At 40.8% G+C, this 20,990-nt stretch overlaps 1 protein-coding gene across 20 annotated transcripts in view; it reads right to left on the bottom strand.

Annotated features, from left to right (window-relative positions):
* LOC144597249 (gephyrin) overlaps window positions 1–20,990 on the bottom strand; it is a 414,464-nt gene that overhangs the window by 71,928 nt on the left and 321,546 nt on the right. For 13 of the 20 annotated variants that reach the window (XM_078406319.1, XM_078406323.1, XM_078406321.1 and 10 more), the window contains one exon: window positions 17,618–17,689. The exons of the other annotated variants lie outside the window; for them this stretch is intronic. In XM_078406319.1, the coding sequence (XP_078262445.1) occupies window positions 17,618–17,689 (72 nt within the window). The remainder of the gene's footprint in view (window positions 1–17,617; window positions 17,690–20,990) is intronic. 20 annotated transcript variants of the gene reach the window in all.

Raw genomic sequence — 20,990 nt, 5'->3', positions numbered from 1 at the left:
CAAGAGAAGGTGCACAGCTAGCGATTGTTTACCATAGGTACTGGCCGAAGACTCTCAGCCTTGGAATTAATGATGTGCTTTGAAAAAATACTCATTCTGTTTAGAATTCTTCTGTTGTTTCAGGAACATAGCGATAAGCACCAATTCATCCTGGATCTTCCATCAGGTAAGTATGAAGAATCGCCATAGGAGGGAGACATGGAGCAAAAATCAAGAAGATATGAGAAAAGAGATATTAAACTTTTGGAAAAGGGAGAGGCAGCCTATCTGGAAAGATGCCAGAAGGAGAGAGACAAGTTGTGGAAGCAAGTCATCAAATTAATTGAATATCAGAAGGAACTAATGGAATCAGATGAGAATGCTACTGAACCTTTGCCATGAGGTTGGAGAAAAACAACACTCAATACTGTGTTTGCAACTACCAAAGGAGCAACTCGAATGGCACACTCAGTGGTTCCAAGAGAGGGTGGAATTTTTTGATGGTTTCATGGCTGACGTGGAGAAGTGGTTGTCTGAAACCATAGCTCAAACATTGCACTACAGTAGAAGGTGCGATGCAACAAGGTGTTGAAGTGGGATAAGAAATTACACCTCGGGATAGTGTCTCAAACGTTTCAACGCGAAGATCCAGACGTAAATCTTAGTTCTGTAGCCAGTTCAACTACGGGGGTCTCTGCTCAAATGGAAGTTGAAGTTGAGATGGCTGCTCTCTCGCTAGAAGCTCCCGCCTTAGAGAAAAAATATGAGATTGAGGAATGAGAAGCAAAGCTGAAGAGAGAGACTGAAAGACAAGCAGAACAGCTGAAGTGAGAGAAGGAACGGTTGGAAATAGCCACAAAGCTGGCAGCTGCTGGGGCAAGGAGGGACATACTGAAAGGCCAAAGATCAAAATGCAGCCCGAGAGTATCTCAGAAGAAGAGTTCCTTAATCCAAGAAGGAACTACTAAGCTGGAAACAACAGCTAAAATCAACCCACAGCCAGAGCCAGTCTGGTCTTGTGATGCCAAACTGGCACTAAGTAAGTGGATGGCCGACAAAACTAGACCGAAGCAACCTATCTTTAGGATGTCTGTTAAGGCTCGAAATAAGCCAACACAGCACTCTTCTCAGAGGCCTGTTCATCAGCTACCTGCACCCAGCCAGAGACAAACAACTGATTATGGGGCTCGTGACAAGATTTATCCGGATCGATCTGCACTAAGCCAGGGATTTCAAAATGAATTCTATGAATTGGTAAGGAATCAAACGAGACTCAGCGAGCTCATGGTTCAACAAAATCTTTCTGTCACCCCAATGGAAATTCCTAAATATGATGGTGATCCTTTACAATATGAAACTTTCATAGTAGCATTTGAAGAAGGAGTGGAAATGAAAACTACAAGTCACAGAGATCGTTTACGATTTCTGGAGCAATACACAAGCGGATATGCAAAGCAGCTTGTTAAGAGTTGTCGACATTTGCCTGCGGATGAGGGCTATCAAATGGCACGAGAGTTGCTTGAAGGGCATTTTTGTAACAAACAGAAGATTGCTAACACATACATGAAAAAGGCCTTTGCTTGGTCAGTTATCAAGGCGGAAGATGTGAAGGCTTTGCATGAGTTTGCGATATTTCTTAAGGGTTGTTGTAATTCAATGAGAAATAGCATCCACATGGAAGAAATGAATGTTATTAGTAATATGAAGGCTATCGTTCTAAAGCTGCCCTATATGCTTAGAGAAAAGTGGAGAGATAAAGCAGGCCTGATACAGGAGGTTGATGTTAGAGAGGCCATGCTTCCTGACCTGGTGAATTTTATGGAAAGAGAAATACGGTTAATGTCAAACCTATGTTATGGGAATATTCAAGATCCTAAATCAGCAACTGTCAAAGGCTCTACCTTTACTAAAGCAAAGGGAAGATCAGGACCTAAGGAATATAAAGAAAAGATTGACTTCTTGAAGGAGAAAGGAATCTGTTATGGATGTCTGAAGAAAGGACACATGGTTAAAGATTGCAGGAATCGGATAACTTGTATGCAAACAAGATCATCCTGAATTGCTTCACATTGAACAGAAGAATACGGATGAGAAGCCGGAGCAAATGGAACAAAAGGAGAAGCCAGCTACGAGTGATGTTGTTGCCTCACCTCAGTTAAATGCACATATTGGGGCGGGGGTAGAAAACTGTATTTTCTCCATCTTACCAGTACAGGTAAGGAGTAGCGAGCGAAATACAGTGTTGCAAACATATGTATTTTTGGACAGTGGAAGTTCAGCTACCTTATGCACAGAAAGCTTGTTGAGAAGGCTGTACGTTACAGGAGAAAAGGTTAAGCTTCTCTGAACACCATGAATTGGTCAGAAATGCTACGATAGTTATCATATCACAAGTATGGAAATATCTAGTCTGGAGGAAGACAATTTTATACAAATATCTGATGTGTTTACACAAGAGACTATGCCCATCTCTCATCCAAATATACCTAAGCAAGAAGACTTCGAAAAATTGCCTTACTTGAAGGATGTCAAGATACCTAAAATTAATTCTGATATCGAACAAATGCTTTGAAGGCATTAGAACCGAGAAAGGTTGTTACCAGTCAAGGAGATGGACCATTTGCTGTGAGAACCATACTCGGATGGGTTATCTATGGCTCCTTGAGAAGGAACAACAAAGGCAGGAAAAGGAATAACTATACTGCTGCTGCCGTCAATCGAATATCTATTGTAAATCTAGAAGAGTTGCTGACCATGCAATATAATCACGACTTTAATGAAAGAACCAGCAAGGAATCAGAAGAAATGTCCAGAGAAGAAGTAAAATTTTTGGAAATTCTGAATTACTCAGTAAAGATGATAGAAGGACACTATTGCCTAGACTTACCTTTTAAACATGAAAGTGTTAGTCTGCCGAATAACCGTTGCATTGCAGAACAATGCATTCAGAATCTGAAACGCAAGTTTGGCAAGAATACAAAATTTCATGATGAATATACATCTTTCCTCACAGAGATGATTGATACATTCAAGAGAGAGCTAGATAGAGCTCTTAAGGATAGCGGAGTCAGGGGGTATGGGGAGAAAGCAGGAACGGGGTACTGATTGAGAATGATCAGCCATGATCACATTGGCTCGAAGGGCCGAATGGCCTACTCCTGCACCTATTGTCTATTGTCTATAATGGTTATGCCGAAAGGGTGCCAGAAGACCAACTGAATCGAAGTGATGGAGAGCTTTGGTATATCCCACACCATGGGGTGTATCATTCAAAGAAAGGAACATTAAGAATGGTCTTCGACTGTGCTGCGGTTTTCAAGGGTAAATCACTTAACTGTCAACTGTCAAAGGGCGGCACGGTAGCGCAGCGGTAGAGTTGCTGCTTTACAACGAATGCAGCGCCGGAGACTCAGGTTCGATCCTGACTACGGGTGCTGCACTGTAAGGAGTTTGTACGTTCTCCCCGTGACCTGCGTGGGTTTTCTCCGAGATCTTCGGTTTCCTCCCACACTCCAAAGACGTACAGGTATGTAGGTTAATTGGCTGGGTAAATGTAAAAATTGTCCCTAGTGGGTGTAGGATAGTGTTAATGTACGGGGATCGCTGGGCGGCACGGACTTGGTGGGCCGAAAAGGCTTGTTTCCGGCTGTATATATATGATGATATGATGATATGATGATAACTGCTACAGGGTCCAGACTTAACGAACTCACTCATCGGAGTTCTCATTAGATTCAGACAAGAGCCGGTAGCTTTGATGGCGGATATCAAGGCAATGTTTCATCAGGTCAAGGTATCGGAAAAGCATGTCGACTATTTGCGATTCTTATGGTGGCCGGATGGTGATGCACAACAAGATCTCGTTGAATACCGGATGAAGGTACATCTCTTTAGAGCAGTGTCATCACCAAGTTGTGCAAACTTTGCATTGAGGAAAACCGCTGAGGACAATAAAGCTCATTTTTCTGAAGAAGTGCCAAACACAGTAAGGAGTAATTTCTATGTGGATGATTGTTTAAAATCCATGTCTATGGGACAAGAAGCAATTCAAATGGTAAAATATTTGACTTCACTCTGCAACAAGGGAGGATTCATGTTATCGAAATGGATTAGCAACAGCCGTGCTGTATTGGAAACCATTCCACTAGATAACAGAGCCAAGGAGACCTGGGAGCTGGATTTAGACAAAAGACAATCTGTCCATGGAGAGATACTGGGATTGCACTGGTGCGTTGAAACAGATGTATTCAAGTTCAGAATCTCGATTCAGGATCGACCATGTATAAGACGGTGCATCCTGTCCGTGATTGGTTCTGTTTACGACCCTTTGGGATTTCTTGCACCATTTACACTACCAGCCAAGTTAATTTTGCAGGATCTCTGTAAGAAGAAACTTGGCTAGGATGAGAGTATAACGCAAATCTTCTCTCAGCGATGGACAGAGTGGTTAGAAGATCTCGACAAGATCTCGGAGTTCAGAGTGGACCAGTGTATGAAGCCTACAAACTTTGGTCGAATCCAATTTGCACAGCTGCATCACTTTTCTGACGCAGGTGAAAGTGGTTACGGTACTGTTTCATATCTGAGACTGGAAAATGATAACAATGAAGTACATGCTGCATTCTTAATGGGAAAGGCCAGAGTGGCACCATTGAAGCAAATGACGATTCCTAGAATGGAGCTTGCAGCTGCAGTCTTAGCTGTCAGAATTGACATATTGCTGCAAAAAGAACTGCAGCTTAAGCTGGAGGAATCTATCTTCTGGACTGATAGCATGACAATGCTTAAGTACATCAATAATGAAAACAAACGCTTCCTAACATTTGTCACAAACAGGATCTCTTTTGTAAGGGATGCTACTGATGTATCACAGTGGAAATATATTAATACCAAGGAAAATCCTGCGGATGATGCCTCTAGAGGATTAACAGCAGACCGCTTCTTAAGCAGTAAGAGATGAATCAATGGTCCAGAGTTTCTCTGTAAACCAGACCGAGAATGGCCAAAGTTTAACCTGGAAACTGAAATCTCTGCTAATGATCCGGAGATCAAGCAAGACATCTTAGTGAACGCCATTAATAAGGACCCATTGGATTCAACAAACTATTTAATTACCCATTTCTCATCATGGAATAAGTTGAAGACTGTGGTGGCTTGGTTTCTTAAAGTAAAAACAATGCTTTTGCAGTGGACTCATAAGAGAAAGGAAACTCGGGCTGCTGTGAATAGCTTTGAAACAGATCCTGGCAAGCTGAAAGCCAAGGTTGACAAAGAGATGCAAGTCTTTAAGGCATCATACCGGGTCAGTGTTTATGTCCGGATGATCTTTTTAAGGCGGAAAATGCAGTTATCTCTTTCTGTCAAAGACAAGAATATATGGAAGAGCTATCAGCATTACAAGCTGGTGAACATGGTGTTAAAAGAAATAGTCACTTATACAGGCTTGATCCGATACTGGATAAAGGACTTCTGAGAGTAGGTGGTCGCCTAAATAAACTAGCGATGCCTGAAGAAGCTAAGCATCCTATTATTCTCTCGAAGGACTTTCATATTTCAACATTGCTGTTACAACATATTCATGAACAGATCGGACAGGGAGGAAGAAATCACATGTTGTCGAAACTTTGTATAAAGATACTGGAGATCATGTCAGACGTTAAAGGTTTTGTGCGTACTGTACGACTTCAGACTAAGGACAACATCTTGGTAAGACCGATAGCCAAGATATGTCTGCTTCTAGAAGGTGAAGGAGAAGATTGAAGAATCGCTAAAGAAGTTTGAATGCCAACATATAATGCATATTACTTTTGTTTTTGATAAATATTAAGCTTTTATAGCTCCTTTTGGTATCTATTAGTAATTGCTTCGTCATAAACGCAGAACAATTAGGGGCCGATGTGTAGGAGCCATTTACGCTTAATTTAGTTACTGTCATTGTATTATGGCTATGTTTAATATTTCTAGTTTGTCTTTTTTGCATGCTTGTGGGTGTGATTTGATACGTAATGGGGAGTGTCCACATGGGAGGAGGCTAGCGTAGTGACAGAGATTGTGGGTCAGTTTAGTCTCGGAGGATGGAGAGAATAGTTTTTTACCACACTCACATCTGCCACACTCGCGCCAGCCACACTCACAAGGACCACACGGTAATGACCACACAATTTTTACTGTATTGTTTGAAGAAGAAACAGTTGATAAGAATGAAAAGTTATGAATTACTCTTTTGATTTGTGCTACTTTAATAAAGATCAATTAATCAAGAAACCGTGTTTGGAAGATTTGTTTTTGTTATCTCAGAGTGCGGTGTGTGCGTAAGCTATACCTCCATTCCATCCCCGAGCAGTAATGGCTATCGAAGTTGGACTTTGAGAAGGTATAGAAACTGCCATTACAAATTGACTCCAGCATCTTCCCCACCACAGATGTCAGGCTAACTGGCCTGTAATTCCCCGTATTCTCTCTCGCTCCTTTCTTGAAAAGTGGGATAACATTAGCTATCCTCCAACATGTGCAGTTGTGCACTTTGGTTGGAAGAATACAAAAACAGAATATAAATGATGAGGCTCCTGAGTCTTCAGGTTCAGACAATGCAGAATGCAGACACACAGATATAGCAAGTGATTTGGAAAATAAATAGTGTATTGACCTTGAATGAAATGGGGTGGAGTACGAAAATAAAGATGTCATGTTTAGGCGATATTACATTCGGATTACTGTGTGCAATTTTGCCTTCATGCACATGGAGGCAGGTACTGGGTTCAGAATTAGTGTATGTTATCAGTTCTTGGGATGAGGGACTTATCTACAAAGACCAACTGAGAAAGCTTGTAAACTTAAAGGAGTTTACAAGAGTGAAAGGAGATCATTCACAAGTCTAAGACACAAGAAATTTCAGATGCTGAAATCTTGAGCAAAAAAGCAAATCTTGGAGGAACTCAGCAGGTTAAGCAGGATCTGTGGAGTAAATGGCCAGACAACATTTTAGGGGAGTGGGGGGAAGAAAGCTCGAAAGAAGAGGTGGGTGTGACAAAGCATGTCAAGTGATACGTGTATACAGGTAAAGATGGTGGTGGGGGGGGGGGAGGGAGTTGGGGTTGTGGTGATTGGCTTATGGACGGAGTAAGAGTCTGAAAAGGTTTCAAATAATGAAGGGGTGGAATAAAATGTAATGCTGGAGGGAGAGTTAAGGGTGGAGGAAGACAGGGGAGGGGGGAGGAAAGAGTGGGGGGAATGAAAAGGAAATATGGTGTATCCCTTCCTCTAGCTTTACATGGATGCTCGGTTGTTGAGTATGTTCATGAAGGAGGTCAATAGACTTTTGGATTCTAATTATAGTCATCAAGTCATACAGAGTGGAAACAGGCCCTTTGGCCCAACTTGCTCAAGGTTAAGGTCAAGGGTTGCAGTGTAAGGTTGGAGCAGCAAGGGGACAACAGCTGAAAGAAGATATAGGATAATGGCCCCAATCTTCACTCACTTGCCCCATACGGATAGGGCCCGGGCTTCTTGGTACTAACCACAAGCAGCTTTGATTGCAAAAGCGAAATACATCCAGGAGATTCATCACATGTGCACCTTGACATACTGTGTGCCCACAGGAACATTCAGGATTTGTTTCAAAGGATAGTGGATGATCAAAGATTTCCTCCCTGCTGTTTGTACCACTGGGAAGACTATTGATTTTTATTTAACCCATTTGTCACAGTTAAAGCTACAGCTGCGGCCCAATAATGTAATTGCAACTGAATAAGTGACTCAACTGTCTTTAGAGAAATGCCTTTCTGCTCGCTTGGAGATGCTGGTCAAAATAGAATACAGAGGTATTCAGAGAGCACAGTGGTACAAAAGTCACTCCGATAACTGATCCACCTTCAACACATCCTCTGCATTATTGTCCTGAGAGACACACTCACATTTCAAGAGACTGCAGAACCTGGAATCTAGATCAAAAACAAACCTCTGGGAAGGGGCCTGACCAAAATGCCGTCTGCCCATTTCCCTCCACAGATGCTGCCTGGCCTGCTTAGTTCCTCTGTAATCTGTTTTTTGCTCTCACATTGCTTAAGTTTCGATTACTGACAATAGCAATCCATAGTGACTTATTGTCTCCTTCACCACTTTTATAACCTCCAAATTCCTTTAGTCTTTGCTTTGGAAAATCTACATTTTTCAAAATCCTAACCAGTAACGTACAGCTGCCAAGCCAATGATCCAGTCAACAATTTGCTCAATTCCCTCCATATTTTCATCAGATCATTTGGAGTCTTTTACCTCAGTCATTGCATCGGGCTTTTGGAGTTTCATACGTTCCAATTGCAGCATGAGCACACCGTGTGTATCACCCCTGCCATTCCAGGTTAAAACCACTCAACCATCCTTCGTTCCTTCATCAAATTACTTGTTGTGGATTATTGCTAAATGATCATGAAATGCAAATATTTATTTTCCCCTTTGTTCCTATCTCTGGACAATGCAAATTTTCAGGAGTTTCTGGTTCTAGTCAGAGTTCTACAATAAGGAGTATATTGTTTTCTCTCTTGTATTTCTCTGGATACATGATTCCATACCAGCACGCATTTTAAGAAAAGGATACAAACAGATTATCCCAAGGTTACACAACAGCTTCAGATGTTGGGATTTTGTTTTATTAATACCACAATGTAATTTGCATAGATATACTGGGAGCTGTATCTTGACCTCAAAGCTTGATGATTTGTGAGTTGATGTGTCCCTGCTTAGTATCAGCAAATGATCTGATTATTAAGTACTTTTCTTCGGAAAAGAAATCTTGGGTTGGTAAAGTAATATGTCGTCCCAATGATAAATGTACACAGACAGCATTTAGTACCTTGTCAAAGCAAGATATATTTAACAATATAAACTCAGCAGAGAGACTCCTCTTCACAAAAAAACATTCATTATGCACTCAGAGAGACATAAAAAAATTCCAATAAATTTATTTGCTGTTATTTTCATTCAATTTAAAACGTGATATGAATTGTGGGATCAATCCATGCATGAAGCAGCTTGAGATTCACACAGGATTTTTGTGACTTTTGTACCAATGTCAATCGTGCTTTTGAAATCGTTTAAAAAAAAATGCTGCTAAGCTTAAAGATTTTTCACTCAGAAATAGTCAGTCATGACAATAATCTCTGAAAATAATCAGGTAAATGATTTCACTGTGCACCAAATGGTCCCATGTTTTTCATTTGTTAAAATTGTGGCAATTTTATTTCAAACGTACGAGTTGAAGAATACAAACTTGAATACCAACTCAGTTTATCTCAGACGTAAGCATGGTATGAAGCACCTTTGTGTTAAAAATTTAGGAGTCCGTTTATTTGTTTGGAAACTTCACTAAATGTATTTAGTTCATAATACTTGTTCAAAATTGTCGCAAAATAATTCATTAATACGGAGCGGAATGAATTATTAGCTTTATGTGTGGGTTGTTTTAAAATGAATTCTGAAGCTTCAGTTGATATGTGGTAACGTGCATCTTGACTCTTGGCATTAATTGACTTAACAAAAATGTTCCGTTCTTCTCAGGACGTTTGGTTTGAAGTTAATGCAATTAAGATTTAAAATTGCTTGAAAATCTGCTTGAGAAGGTAGCTAGTCTTGGCTTTAATTAGAGCAATATTAGATATTTTCTCAAACAGGCAAATCTGGTAATTACTGAGGTTTATGACTATATTCCTCACATTTCTGTTCAATCACATAAACCTAGCATTTACTGAAGTACTGTTATCAGTTGAATTCACACCTTGCTTAATTTTACAAAGCTTGTTATTGGAACCTGATAGTTTGTGTCACAGTTTTTTTTCCCAAATAACATTAATCAGAAACATTGTGGAATATCAAATGAGGAATGTGGGCAATTAAACCAGAAGAGACAAGGAAGCAATGGAATATTTTCTCAGATTATGCTGGAACCTAAGAAACGTGTGAAAATAGTGGTTTCATGACAGTGCGAAGGAGAGTCCAGCCAGAGAGAATATTTGGTTGAGTTTATGCAAGCATTCTTGAAATAGTACACGGAATGGCATACTTCCAGATATAATGGAGTGTTACAGGTCACATGATCCAACAGCTTTCTAATCTTTATTGGGAGACAGGTAAAAATAAAATCATGACCCTGACAAATGTTTTGTTAAAAATTCATTATCATCACAGATTTTCTCTCCGAACATACAGAACATAGAACAGTGCAGCACCAGAACAGGCCCTTCGACTTGTAATGCCTGTGTCAAACATGATGCCAAGCTAAACTAATCTCATCAGCATGTACACCCCTCCATTTCCTGCACATCCATGTGCATATCTAAAAGCCTCTTAAATGCCATGTCATATCAGCCTCCACCACCACCCCTGGCAGCATATTCCAGGCATCCACAACCCTCGGTGTAAAAAGTATGGCCTGCATATCTCCTTTAAACTTTACCCTTTAACCTTAAAGCTATTCCCACTAGTCGTTGACATTTCCACCATGAGCAAATAAAAGTACTGACTGTCGACCCCATCCATGCTCTCATAATTCTATATAGTCTTTCAGGTCTTCCCTCAGCCTCCAACGATCCACAGAAAACAATTAAGTTTGTCCAACCTCTCCTTGTAGGTAACAGCCTCTCATCCAGGAAGCATTCTGGTAAACCACCTCCACACTCTCTCCAAAGCCTCCAAATCCTTCCTGTATTGGGTGACTAGAAAAGAATACAATACTCCAAATGTGGCCTAACCAAATTCCTATAAAGCTGCATCATGACTTTCTGACTCTTATACTCAATGCCCTGACCCAGGAAGACATGCATACCATGTGCCTTGCACACTGTCATGTGCAAAGAGTGGGGATAAATGGATCCCTTTCAGAATGGCAGGCAGTGACTAGTGGGGTACCGCAAGGCTCGGTGCTGGGACCGCAGCTATTTACAATATACATCACTGACTTGGATGAAGGGATTAAAAGTACCATTAGCAAATTTGCAGATGATACAAAGCTGGGTGGCAGTGTGAACTGTGAGGAAGATGCTATGAGGTTGCAGGGTGACTTGGACAGGTTGTGTGAGTGGGCGGATGCATGGCAGATGCAGCTTAATGTGGATAAGTGTGAGGTTATCCACTTTGGTGGTAGGAATAGGAAGGCAGATTATTATCTGAATGGTGTCAAGTACAACGAGATCTGGGTGTCCTAGTGCATCAGTCACTGAAAGGAAGCATGCAGGTACAGCAGGCAGTGAAGAAAGCCAATGGAATGTTGGTCTTCATAACAAGAGGAGTTGAGTATAGGAGCAAAGAGGTCCTTCTGCAGTTGTACAGGGCCCTAGTTTTGGTCTCCAAATTTGAGGAAGGATATTCTTGCTATTGAGGGAGTGCAGCGTAGGTTTACTAGGTTAATTCCCGGAATGGCGGGACTGTCATATGTTGAAAGACTGGAGCGACTAGGCTTGTATACACTGGAATTTAGAAGGATGAGAGGGGATCTTATCAAAACGTATAAGATTGTTAAGGGGTTGGACACGTTAGAGACAGGAAACATGTTCCCAATGTTGGGGGAGTCCAGAACCAGGGGCCACAGTTTAAGAATAAGGGGTAGGCCATTTAGAACGGAGATGAGGAAAAACCTTTTCAGTCAGAGAGTTGTGAGTCTGTGGAATTCTCTGCCTCAGAAGGCAGTGGAGGCCAATTCTCTGATTGCATTCAAGAGAGAGCTAAATAGAGCTCTTAAGGATAGCGGAGTCAGGAGGTATGGGGAGAAGGCAGGAACGGGGTACTGATTGAGAATGATCAGCCATGATCACATTGAATGGTGGTGCTGGCTCGAAGGGCCGAATGGCCTACTCCTGCACCTATTGTCTATTGCCTTCTTTATTACTCTGTTTACTTGTGTTCCACTTTCAGGGATCTATGGACTTGGACGTCAAAATCCTTCTGGATATTAATGCTATTATAGTCTTTCCATTAATTGTATACTTTCCCCTTACATTCAACTCCCCAAAATGTAGCACCTCACACTTTGTTGGATTAAACTCCATCTTCCATTTATCTGCCCATTTCTGTAACTGATCTATATCCCTTTGTATACTTTGACAGTCTTCCTCACAGTCCATAACTCTCGCAATCTTGATGTCATCTGCAAACGGACTAACAATCTACATTTAAGTCCAAGTCATTTATATATATCCCAAAAAACAGAGGTCCCAGCACAGATCCCTGCAGAACTCCACTGGTCACAGACATCCAGACTGAATAATGCTCTTCCACCACAACCGTCCATCTTCTATTAGTAAGCCAGTTCGGAATCCATACGACCAAGTTACTATGAACCACATGCAGCTTAATCTTCTGGATCAGCCTACCATGGGGAACTTTTATCAAATGCCTCACTTACATCAATTTAACCAATGTCCGCCGCCCAACCCTCATTGATCATCATCATCACCTCCTTAAAAAACTCAATCAAGTTATAAAGCCCTGACCTTCCACGTATGAAGCCATGTTGACTTTCCATAATTAGCCCATTCTCTTCCAAACAGATGTAAATCCTATCCTGTAGAATCCTCTCCTGTAGAATCTTCTCCATTAGCTTCCCTACCATTGACGTAAGGCTCCCTGGATTCTCTCTACTTCTCTTCTTTAACAAAGGAACAACATTAACTACTCTCTAGTCCTACGCTTGTGGCTAGAGACGGTGCAAAGATATTTGCCAAGGCCCTTGCAATTTCCACTCTTGCCTCTTTTAATAACCTGGGATAGATCCCATCAGGCCCTGGATATTTATCCACCTTACTGCTTTTCAAGAGCTCTTGTTCTTGATTTCAAACTGCCCTTGCATAGTAATATTCCCCACACTGATCTCCCTTTCCTCCATGTCCTTCTCCTTGGTGAATGCAGATGCAAAGTACTCGCTTAGTACCTCCCTAAATCCTCCGACTCAAAACACAAATTCCCCCTTTGTCCTTGAGTGGTGCTATTTTCTCGCCGGTTATCCTCTTGCTTTTAATGTAGGTATAAAAACCCTTGGGATTTTCTATAATCTTCAAAGCCATTTCCTGGCCCCATTTTGCCCCCCAAATCCGCTGCTTGGGTTCTTTTCTACTTGCTTTATATTCCTCAAAGGCCGTCAGATGTTGAATAATATGTCTAACATATCTGCCATGTGATTACTTCTTGTCAAGGTATGAAGGTGTTTAGTTTTGTCAAAAAACTATGATGACTAGAAACATGTTTATGTCCTGATGATGAAAATGGGGATTGAGAAACAGCTCTTCAATTATGGTAGGGGGATTATTTTGATCAATAATAATAGTGTGCTTCTCAACAGCACGCCAAAACAGCCCAGGATGTACAAGGAGGAAAGAAATGGCCCAGATGTTCTGCCTTAAAACCCGGCAGATTTGCTCAAATCTGTCACAATTTAAAGGCCTGTCCCACTTAGACGATTTTTTAGGCGACTGCCGGCGACTGTCAAAGTCGTAGCAGATCGCCAAAATGTTCTTTTACCCGACGACAATGACCACGACAATGCCGAGCCAGGTCAAGATTACACCGTCTTCAGAAACATTGCGAAAATTCCCACGCTGTCAATGCTTCTCCGGCGTCCTAATTTTCGCTGAAATCACTGACAAGTCGGTAAGCACTTAAGAGTTTTGAAATATAACATCTTGCCCGGGTTACTTGAAAACCAAGCTTCACGGTAACAAGGCATAAACTGGATTGACTTCCAGTTTACTAATAGAAGTATTAAGAAATTTAATTTTAAAAGTGGTTAAATGGATTTTTGTGATGAGTGTGGGCATTCTTTGAAAATGTACGGGAGATGCATATCTGGTTTCTGGGTTGCATATCTGGGTTGAGAGCCTACTTTAAATGCAAGGTATGTATTCACAAAATGCTGGAGTAACTCAGCAGGTCAGGCTGCATCTCAGGAGAGAAGGAATGGGTGACGTTTTGGGTCGAGACCCTTCTTCAGACTGATCATTCTTTAAATGTAATCGCTGATGGCCATAAACATCGCAAAAATTCCCACACTTACCTGACCGTCAAACTGTCGCCTCCAATCTACCTGTCAAATGTCCTGACGGTAAATAAATTGTTTAAACACAAGTATTTTATGGTATCTTGAAATGACTTTACTTATTTTAATATTATCTATATTATCTATACTTTGTTATCTTGTTTGTGACTGAACTTCAGCCAAAACAGTACACGATAGCATGACAATTTTAAGCCCACCTTACTCGCCATTGTCACTTTAGTGATAATGCCAGTAGTTTTATTGAAATCGGTGTTATATTTTTAAAGTTATTCACATTTTAAAGTTTAAAAGGAGGGGAGGGGGAGGGGAGGAGGGAGGGAGGGGGGAGAAGGGAGAGGGGTGGGGGGGGGTTGAGGAGAGAGGGGAGAGGACAGGGTGCTGCACCAATGCAGGAGAGGTTTGGGCCCAACGGGTCCACTTGGTCTAGTGTGCTTCTAAATGCATCTAAGACAACTTAGCAAACCTGGGGACAGCATGCGACAGCGTCCGCAATAAGCAACAATAACTGGCGACAAGCAAGCTGTTGCCGAGAAATTTCACTCCGGTTGATTTCTCAGCAACCCGCTTCTTGGAAGACTCCTCACAATCATGCCCGCGACACCCTGGTGAACTGTCGGCGACAGCCTAGTCGCCGGCAGTCACCTTAAAATCGCCTAAGTGGGACAGGCCCTTTAAGCACTTTTCTGAGCAAAGGCTGAAGTTTTGAGTGGAGGCTGAAGTGCCTTCTGCAAAAGGTGTCATGTTCCCCCAAATGTCTGTGCTCCTATTGATGCCAAGTCAGGCAGTGGATACGCCTGCAGATTAATCATTTTCCAATGAAATCTGCCTGATCGATTCTGTAAGTTGAAGTCAGACAGAAGAAATTGCTGACAACAGAAAAATTAAGTTGACTTTTTAAATTTGATTTGTCATTAAATTTAAGTGTATCGGGTAAGATCACACTAAGGCAACTCCCCAGCCACTGTTGGGAAGTTGGAATCCTGACTAGTTTAACAATATTCCTCGACACTTCCCTGTGATTTCTCAACATAAATATTCCCCTATCTCCTGTTGATTGTAGGGAGGCCAACAACATAATTTCAGAAGATCATTCCTTTTTTTATATCTAAACTCTACCCATGTGGTCGCATTTCAAGGGCTTTCAAAGACATCCCCCCTCATTAGTGAAATAAAGATCCTTGATCAATAATGCAATGTCCCCTTCCCTGAGACATCCTACCCCTGCCATTAAGCTTGAAACTTTTAAACTCTGGATTGCTGAGATGGCAAGCTAGCCCTTTTTTGACTGCAGTGATATATCTCGGTGATTGAAACAATATCATATTCCCATGTGCTGATCAATGCTCTAAGTTCATCAACCTTACCAATCAGGCTCCTTGCATTAAAATAGATGCATTTTAGTCTTCCGCTTCTTCCATGTGCCTTATCGTCTTATTTAATAATCAAGTTGTAAATAAGAATTTATTCAGATAAAGATTTTCTTGGATTTAGGAATTCAAGGAAAGTATTTGCTAAAATACAAATTAAAGCTGCCAGGCACTAGCATCTTTGAACAAAATGTACACTGCTTTTTTTTAATATGTGACAGATAATTCTAACTTCAAAGGAAAATGTTGGCAGCTCTCGTTAATTTCTCATTACCTGCCTTCCCGTGAAGGTGACCTGACAGAACTAAAAGAGCTCATTGAACTTCTTGGCATCAGACTGTAGAATCAAGTTTTCTGAGGGGAAAACCTATCACAGCCGTCAAATGGCTCAGATGTTGAATAATATATGTCTTAACAATTCTGCTATGCGATTACTTCTTGTTAAGGTTCGAAATTTCTTCACATTTCCGTTAATCCTACAGCATCTTTACTGAATTCCAGTTGAGTTTTCAAGATTACTGATGCACAGCAATTCCACTGCACAGTGTTATTGCAAAAATAGAACTAACAATTCAGCCTGGACAAAAAATAAAACAATGAATCCCACTCATAGAGCATCTGATATGGGGATGAAATCAAACTCAGTCGCACTCATTAGACAAAAAATGGAAGTAAGGAACTGCAGATGCTGGTTCACAAAAAAAGACACAAAGTGCTAGAGTGACCCAGCGGTTCAGACATCATCCTTGGAGAACACCACTGATTGGTGATGTTTCGGGTCAGGACCCTTCTTCAGACAAAAATAGTATCTGAGGTGCAAATGCCCACTTGTCAGGGTGATTTGCTAAATCGAGGAGAACAAACAGTATTTCATTCTCTCTTTGCAGAGACAAGCAGGCAGAGGGAACACTGAACTTTTGAACAATTACAACTATCGTGCAGCTTGCCATTAACAGTACAGGTTGCACTAAGGCTGCTGCATAGCATCTCTGTACTACAACAGAATCAAAAGATATTCCATACGCTCAATATTCAGCAGGTATGAAACCAGAGACAGCAATACCCTGTTCTTAATTATGCCCTGTAATGTCTTAATTATGCTTCAGACCATTGCATTAGCTACATTTGAGCTACCGCAACAAATCAAAAGGTGGCTACCGCGACTTGGGCTATCCGTTGAAACATTGCTCCTGGCAGTGGTGCACGATACATTCACACATGAACAGAATGGATGCAGTGAAAACCATCCTGCTAAACATAATAAAGCAGACCACGCTTTCACTGCCTGGAGGAACTTCACCATGCTCATCAGAGTAGTTGTCAACATTTTCAGCGGTTTTTGTATGCTGCACAGTCATTTACATCATACAAGCACAAATGTTGTCACAGACTAAAGAATGAGCAGAGGAGGCAGAAGAGAAAAAGGAAGACAGTGAAGGAAGGAAGAAAGAAAACAACACGGAGTGTCCTTTTTGGTCTACTTATTAAAGGAAAGCTTACTGTACCTCAATTTAAGTTATTTCAGATAACCGAGAAGTGAAATCTGACAAAACAGTGCTGGGAAAGTGAGAAGACAAGAATGACAGACATTCTGTGACTTGATTTCAAACTTCCAGTCAGAAGCTCAGAGCCCAACATTCGCCAGTGAGGAATGCACAGAGGTTGAACCGACAAGTGATATGACACTTAACATGTGGTCTTACGTCGGAACAAGGACGAAGCAAGCGCAGAGGTCAGCTTGTCAAAGGGCAAGGTTATGCAAGAGCTCTGTGATGGCACACCGAGATGACAGGACAACCAATAGAGAAAAACTAATTAAATGTTTGATGCTTTCTGAAGCTCGCTATGTGGGCTACTTTTCCCTGTTAAGGGGCTTGGAGGATTTCAGCCCCAACTAGGCACTGGACTTTGTTCAGAGTTTGAAGGTCATACTTTCCAGGATGCAAAGTCTATAAGCATATAAACGGACCATACAAGCACCTACATATTGGAAAGGAGTGTGGGAGTATGTTCGCTGGAAGGACTGCAATAGTTCAATGTGGCTCACCGCCATCTACTCAAAAGCAATAAGGGATGGGCACTAAACGCCGGCATTGACAAGACATTGCAATCTGTTAAAATTCCCTCAACTTGGATAAGTTCCAGATGTTTGAGGTTTGGACATTCACAGTTATAGCTACTATTTAAGAAAGGAGTGAGGCAGAAATCAGAATATGTAGATTAGTTAGCTTACCATTAGTCTTTGGGAAAATCACATTTGACAAATTGATGTATATGGGATCTTGAGTTCCAAGTCCATAGCTTCCTGAAAGTAACAACACAAGTAGATAGAGTGGTAAAGAAGGCATATGGTGTGTTTGCCTTCATTGGTCGGGCATTGAATTCAAGAGTCATGTGGCTGCTTTATAGGACTTCGGTTAGGTTAATTTGGAATAATGTGCGTATTCTGGTTGCACCAATAGAGGAAGGATCTGGAGCTTTGGAGAGGATGCAGAAGAGGTTTACCGGAATGCTGCATGGATTTGAGAGTATTAGTATAAGGAGAGGTTGGACAAACGTGGATTGTTTTCAACAGAGCTTCAGAGGCTGAGGGGAGTCCAGACAGAAGTAGATAAAATTATGAGATGCATCAATAGCTTAGACGGTTAGAACTGTTTTTCCAAGGTAAAAATGTCAAAGATGAGAGTGCATAACTTTAAGATGAGAGGGGCAAAATCATGGTGATTACCAGGGCAAGTTTTTTTTGCACAGAGAGTGGTGGGTGTCTGGAACACGCTGCCGGGGGTAGTGGTGGAGACGGAGTTGATAGTGGCATTTATAAGGCTTTTAAATAGGAACATAGATATGCGGGGAATGGAGGGATATGGATCATGTGCAGGCAGAGATTAATTTAACCTGACATCATTTTTGGCATGGATATTGTGGGCTGAATAGTCTGTTTCTGTGCTGCACTGTTCTATGTTTAAATTTGCAGGGGTTCTTTGAGGATGTAACAAACAGCATAGACAGGTTCATTGAGCGTATTTAGATTTTGAGAAGACATTCTATTAGGGTGTCATTCTAAAGAATGAGACTACATGATTGGGGGTAATATATTGGCATGGACAGCGATTACAAACTAACAGGAAATAGGTAGGAAAGAACTGCAGATGCTGGTTTAAATCAAAGGTAGACACAAAATGCTGGAGTAACTCGGCGGGATAGGCAACATCTCTGGTGAGAAGGAATGGGTGATGTTTCAGGTCAAGACCCTTCTTCAGTCTGAAGAAGGGTCTTGACCCCGAAATGTCACCCATTTCTTCTCTCCAGAGATGCTGCCTGACCCGCTGTGTTACTCCAGCATTTTGTGTCTAAGAGGAAATAGGGTTATTTTTGGATTGGAAATCAGAAATGAGAGGTGCCACAGGGATCAGTGCTGGGATCTCAACTATTTACGATCTGTATTAATAATTTGGATAAAGGGACTGTGTCTACTGCAGCCATGTTTATTTATGAAACAAAGATATGTAGGTAAGAAAGTCGGTGGAGGAACACAAAGAGGCTGCAAAAAAATATAGGTAGATTAAATGAGTGAGCATGAAGCTGGCAGATGTAATGTAGGAAAATGTGAAATTATCCATTTTGGAAAGAATGGAAGGAAGATGAATGAGCAAATGGCTATTTACCTGAACTGAGACAATGAAATGTCATGCGATAAAGGGATGCAGGAGTCCTAGTGCCGGAAATCAAAAAGTTGGCATACAAGTAGATCAAATAATTAGAAAAGCCAATTGGATGTGGGTCTTTCTTGTAGGGCATATTAAGTGTAATAGTAGAGGGGCTTTGACAGGCAATGGTAATACCACTCCTAGAGGACTATGTACAGCTTTGGTCTCCATTTTTAAGGCAGACTGTGTTTACATTGGAAGCAGTGCAGAGAAGAGAAAATTCATGGGGTATTTATTGGGACAAGGGGTTAACATGCAGAAATATCATGGAGCCTAGAAGAATGATGAGTAAATTCATTACAACATAAATGAAGAGGGGGATTGATAAGATAGATGTAGAGATATATCCCTTGGTGGAATAATGTGCATAGTTTCTGAAGATGGGTTAACCTACTTAAAAAAAAAATCTCTTTGGATTTCTCTACCTGAGGGCTATGGAAGCAAAGTCATTGAATATATTCAAGATGGAGGTTAACAGACATTTGAAATACAAAGGGATAAGAAGAGAGCAAGAGGCTGTGATTGGATTCAATTATACAGTGAGCACGAGGGGCGCCCTCACTCCTTTTTATTTTTTGCCTTTTTCATATTAAATAGAAATTAAAATAACTTATTGAAATATCTAAATTATTTAATTGTTGTAAAAATTATTTCACTGCTTTGGAATTTCAGTGTGAACAATGTCACAAATCAATGTTGCTGGGTTATTAAAATGTTTTAATCACTGTGATTTATACTTAATGCCTCTGTAGCATTCCTTTTTTTTTGCAGAGTGCAAATCAGGAAAAAAAATTCAAGCAATAAAGCTTTTTAGTTGCATATCTCATCAGAACTACATAGAGATCAAATTCAACAATTTCCCACTGTGCAATTTTGAAGTCACTTTAAAGGACAAGTCCAGAAATCTCAAGACTCCACGCGAGCTCTGAATACTACAAAAAAAAATTCTCCCTCTTGTAACAGAAGTACACTCACAAACTCACAGGATACCTTATTCAAACATATTAATTGCCAAAGAATGAATATCAACTGCCTTTTAGCATGCAGACACAAAGGACAGTGATTGGTAACATGATAAATGCATAACCAGCAATAGCTTTTGAAACCTTTGAGGATAATATGTGCAATAGATTTATTTAAATTAAGCAGCAAACAAACAAAGCAATGAAAGGCTCTTTTTATTGCTTTCAAACGAAGTGCATTTGAAGTTAATCCTCAAGTTTCCCTTGAGAATGACTATCTTATATTGCTATCAACTGCAAAGAAAATGCAATGGAATTTTAATGACAATGTCCTTGAATTTTCTGCTGCAGCAGGGCACAAATTTAAATGACAAAACTTTAGATGGCCACAAGTAGAATTTGCGAGAAAAGCAGAGTGAGTACTCACTGATTTTCTTCTTCAAATAACACTGAATACCCCCTAATGTTATGGTTGGTATTAAAAACCATACAATTTTGTCCAGCAAATATTATAATTCAATTATTTACCATTAAAAGTCAAAGTCAGGCATGTACGTCTAACCTCTGCCTCAACGATTCAAGCAACAGTGGACACTTACAAGTTGGAGAGGAGTCTGATTTTTTTACCCCTTTTCATCCCTGCTAATCCACCCTTCCAAATCTTAGCCTGGGTTCCCAAGAATGTTTGGTAATCTCCAACAGACGGAGATTTTTAAAAATCTTGGTATGTGAATATCACTGTTATGGACATAGTTACCCATATGTAACCCACTAAAAAAATTACTTCATAGTTATACAGCATGGAAAAAAAGGTCCTTTGGCCAACTCATCCACACTGACCAAGATGCCCACCTACTCTAATCCCAATTGCCTGCATTTGACCCATATTCTTTGAAACCTTTCTTATCCTTGAACCTGTCCAAATGTCTTTTAAATT

The sequence above is a fragment of the Rhinoraja longicauda genome, chromosome 10 (genome assembly GCF_053455715.1).
Source record: "Rhinoraja longicauda isolate Sanriku21f chromosome 10, sRhiLon1.1, whole genome shotgun sequence".
Taxonomy (NCBI): domain Eukaryota; kingdom Metazoa; phylum Chordata; class Chondrichthyes; order Rajiformes; family Arhynchobatidae; genus Rhinoraja; species Rhinoraja longicauda.
The sequence above is the reverse complement of the archived record's forward strand: the minus strand, read 5'-3'. Positions and strand labels throughout refer to the sequence as shown.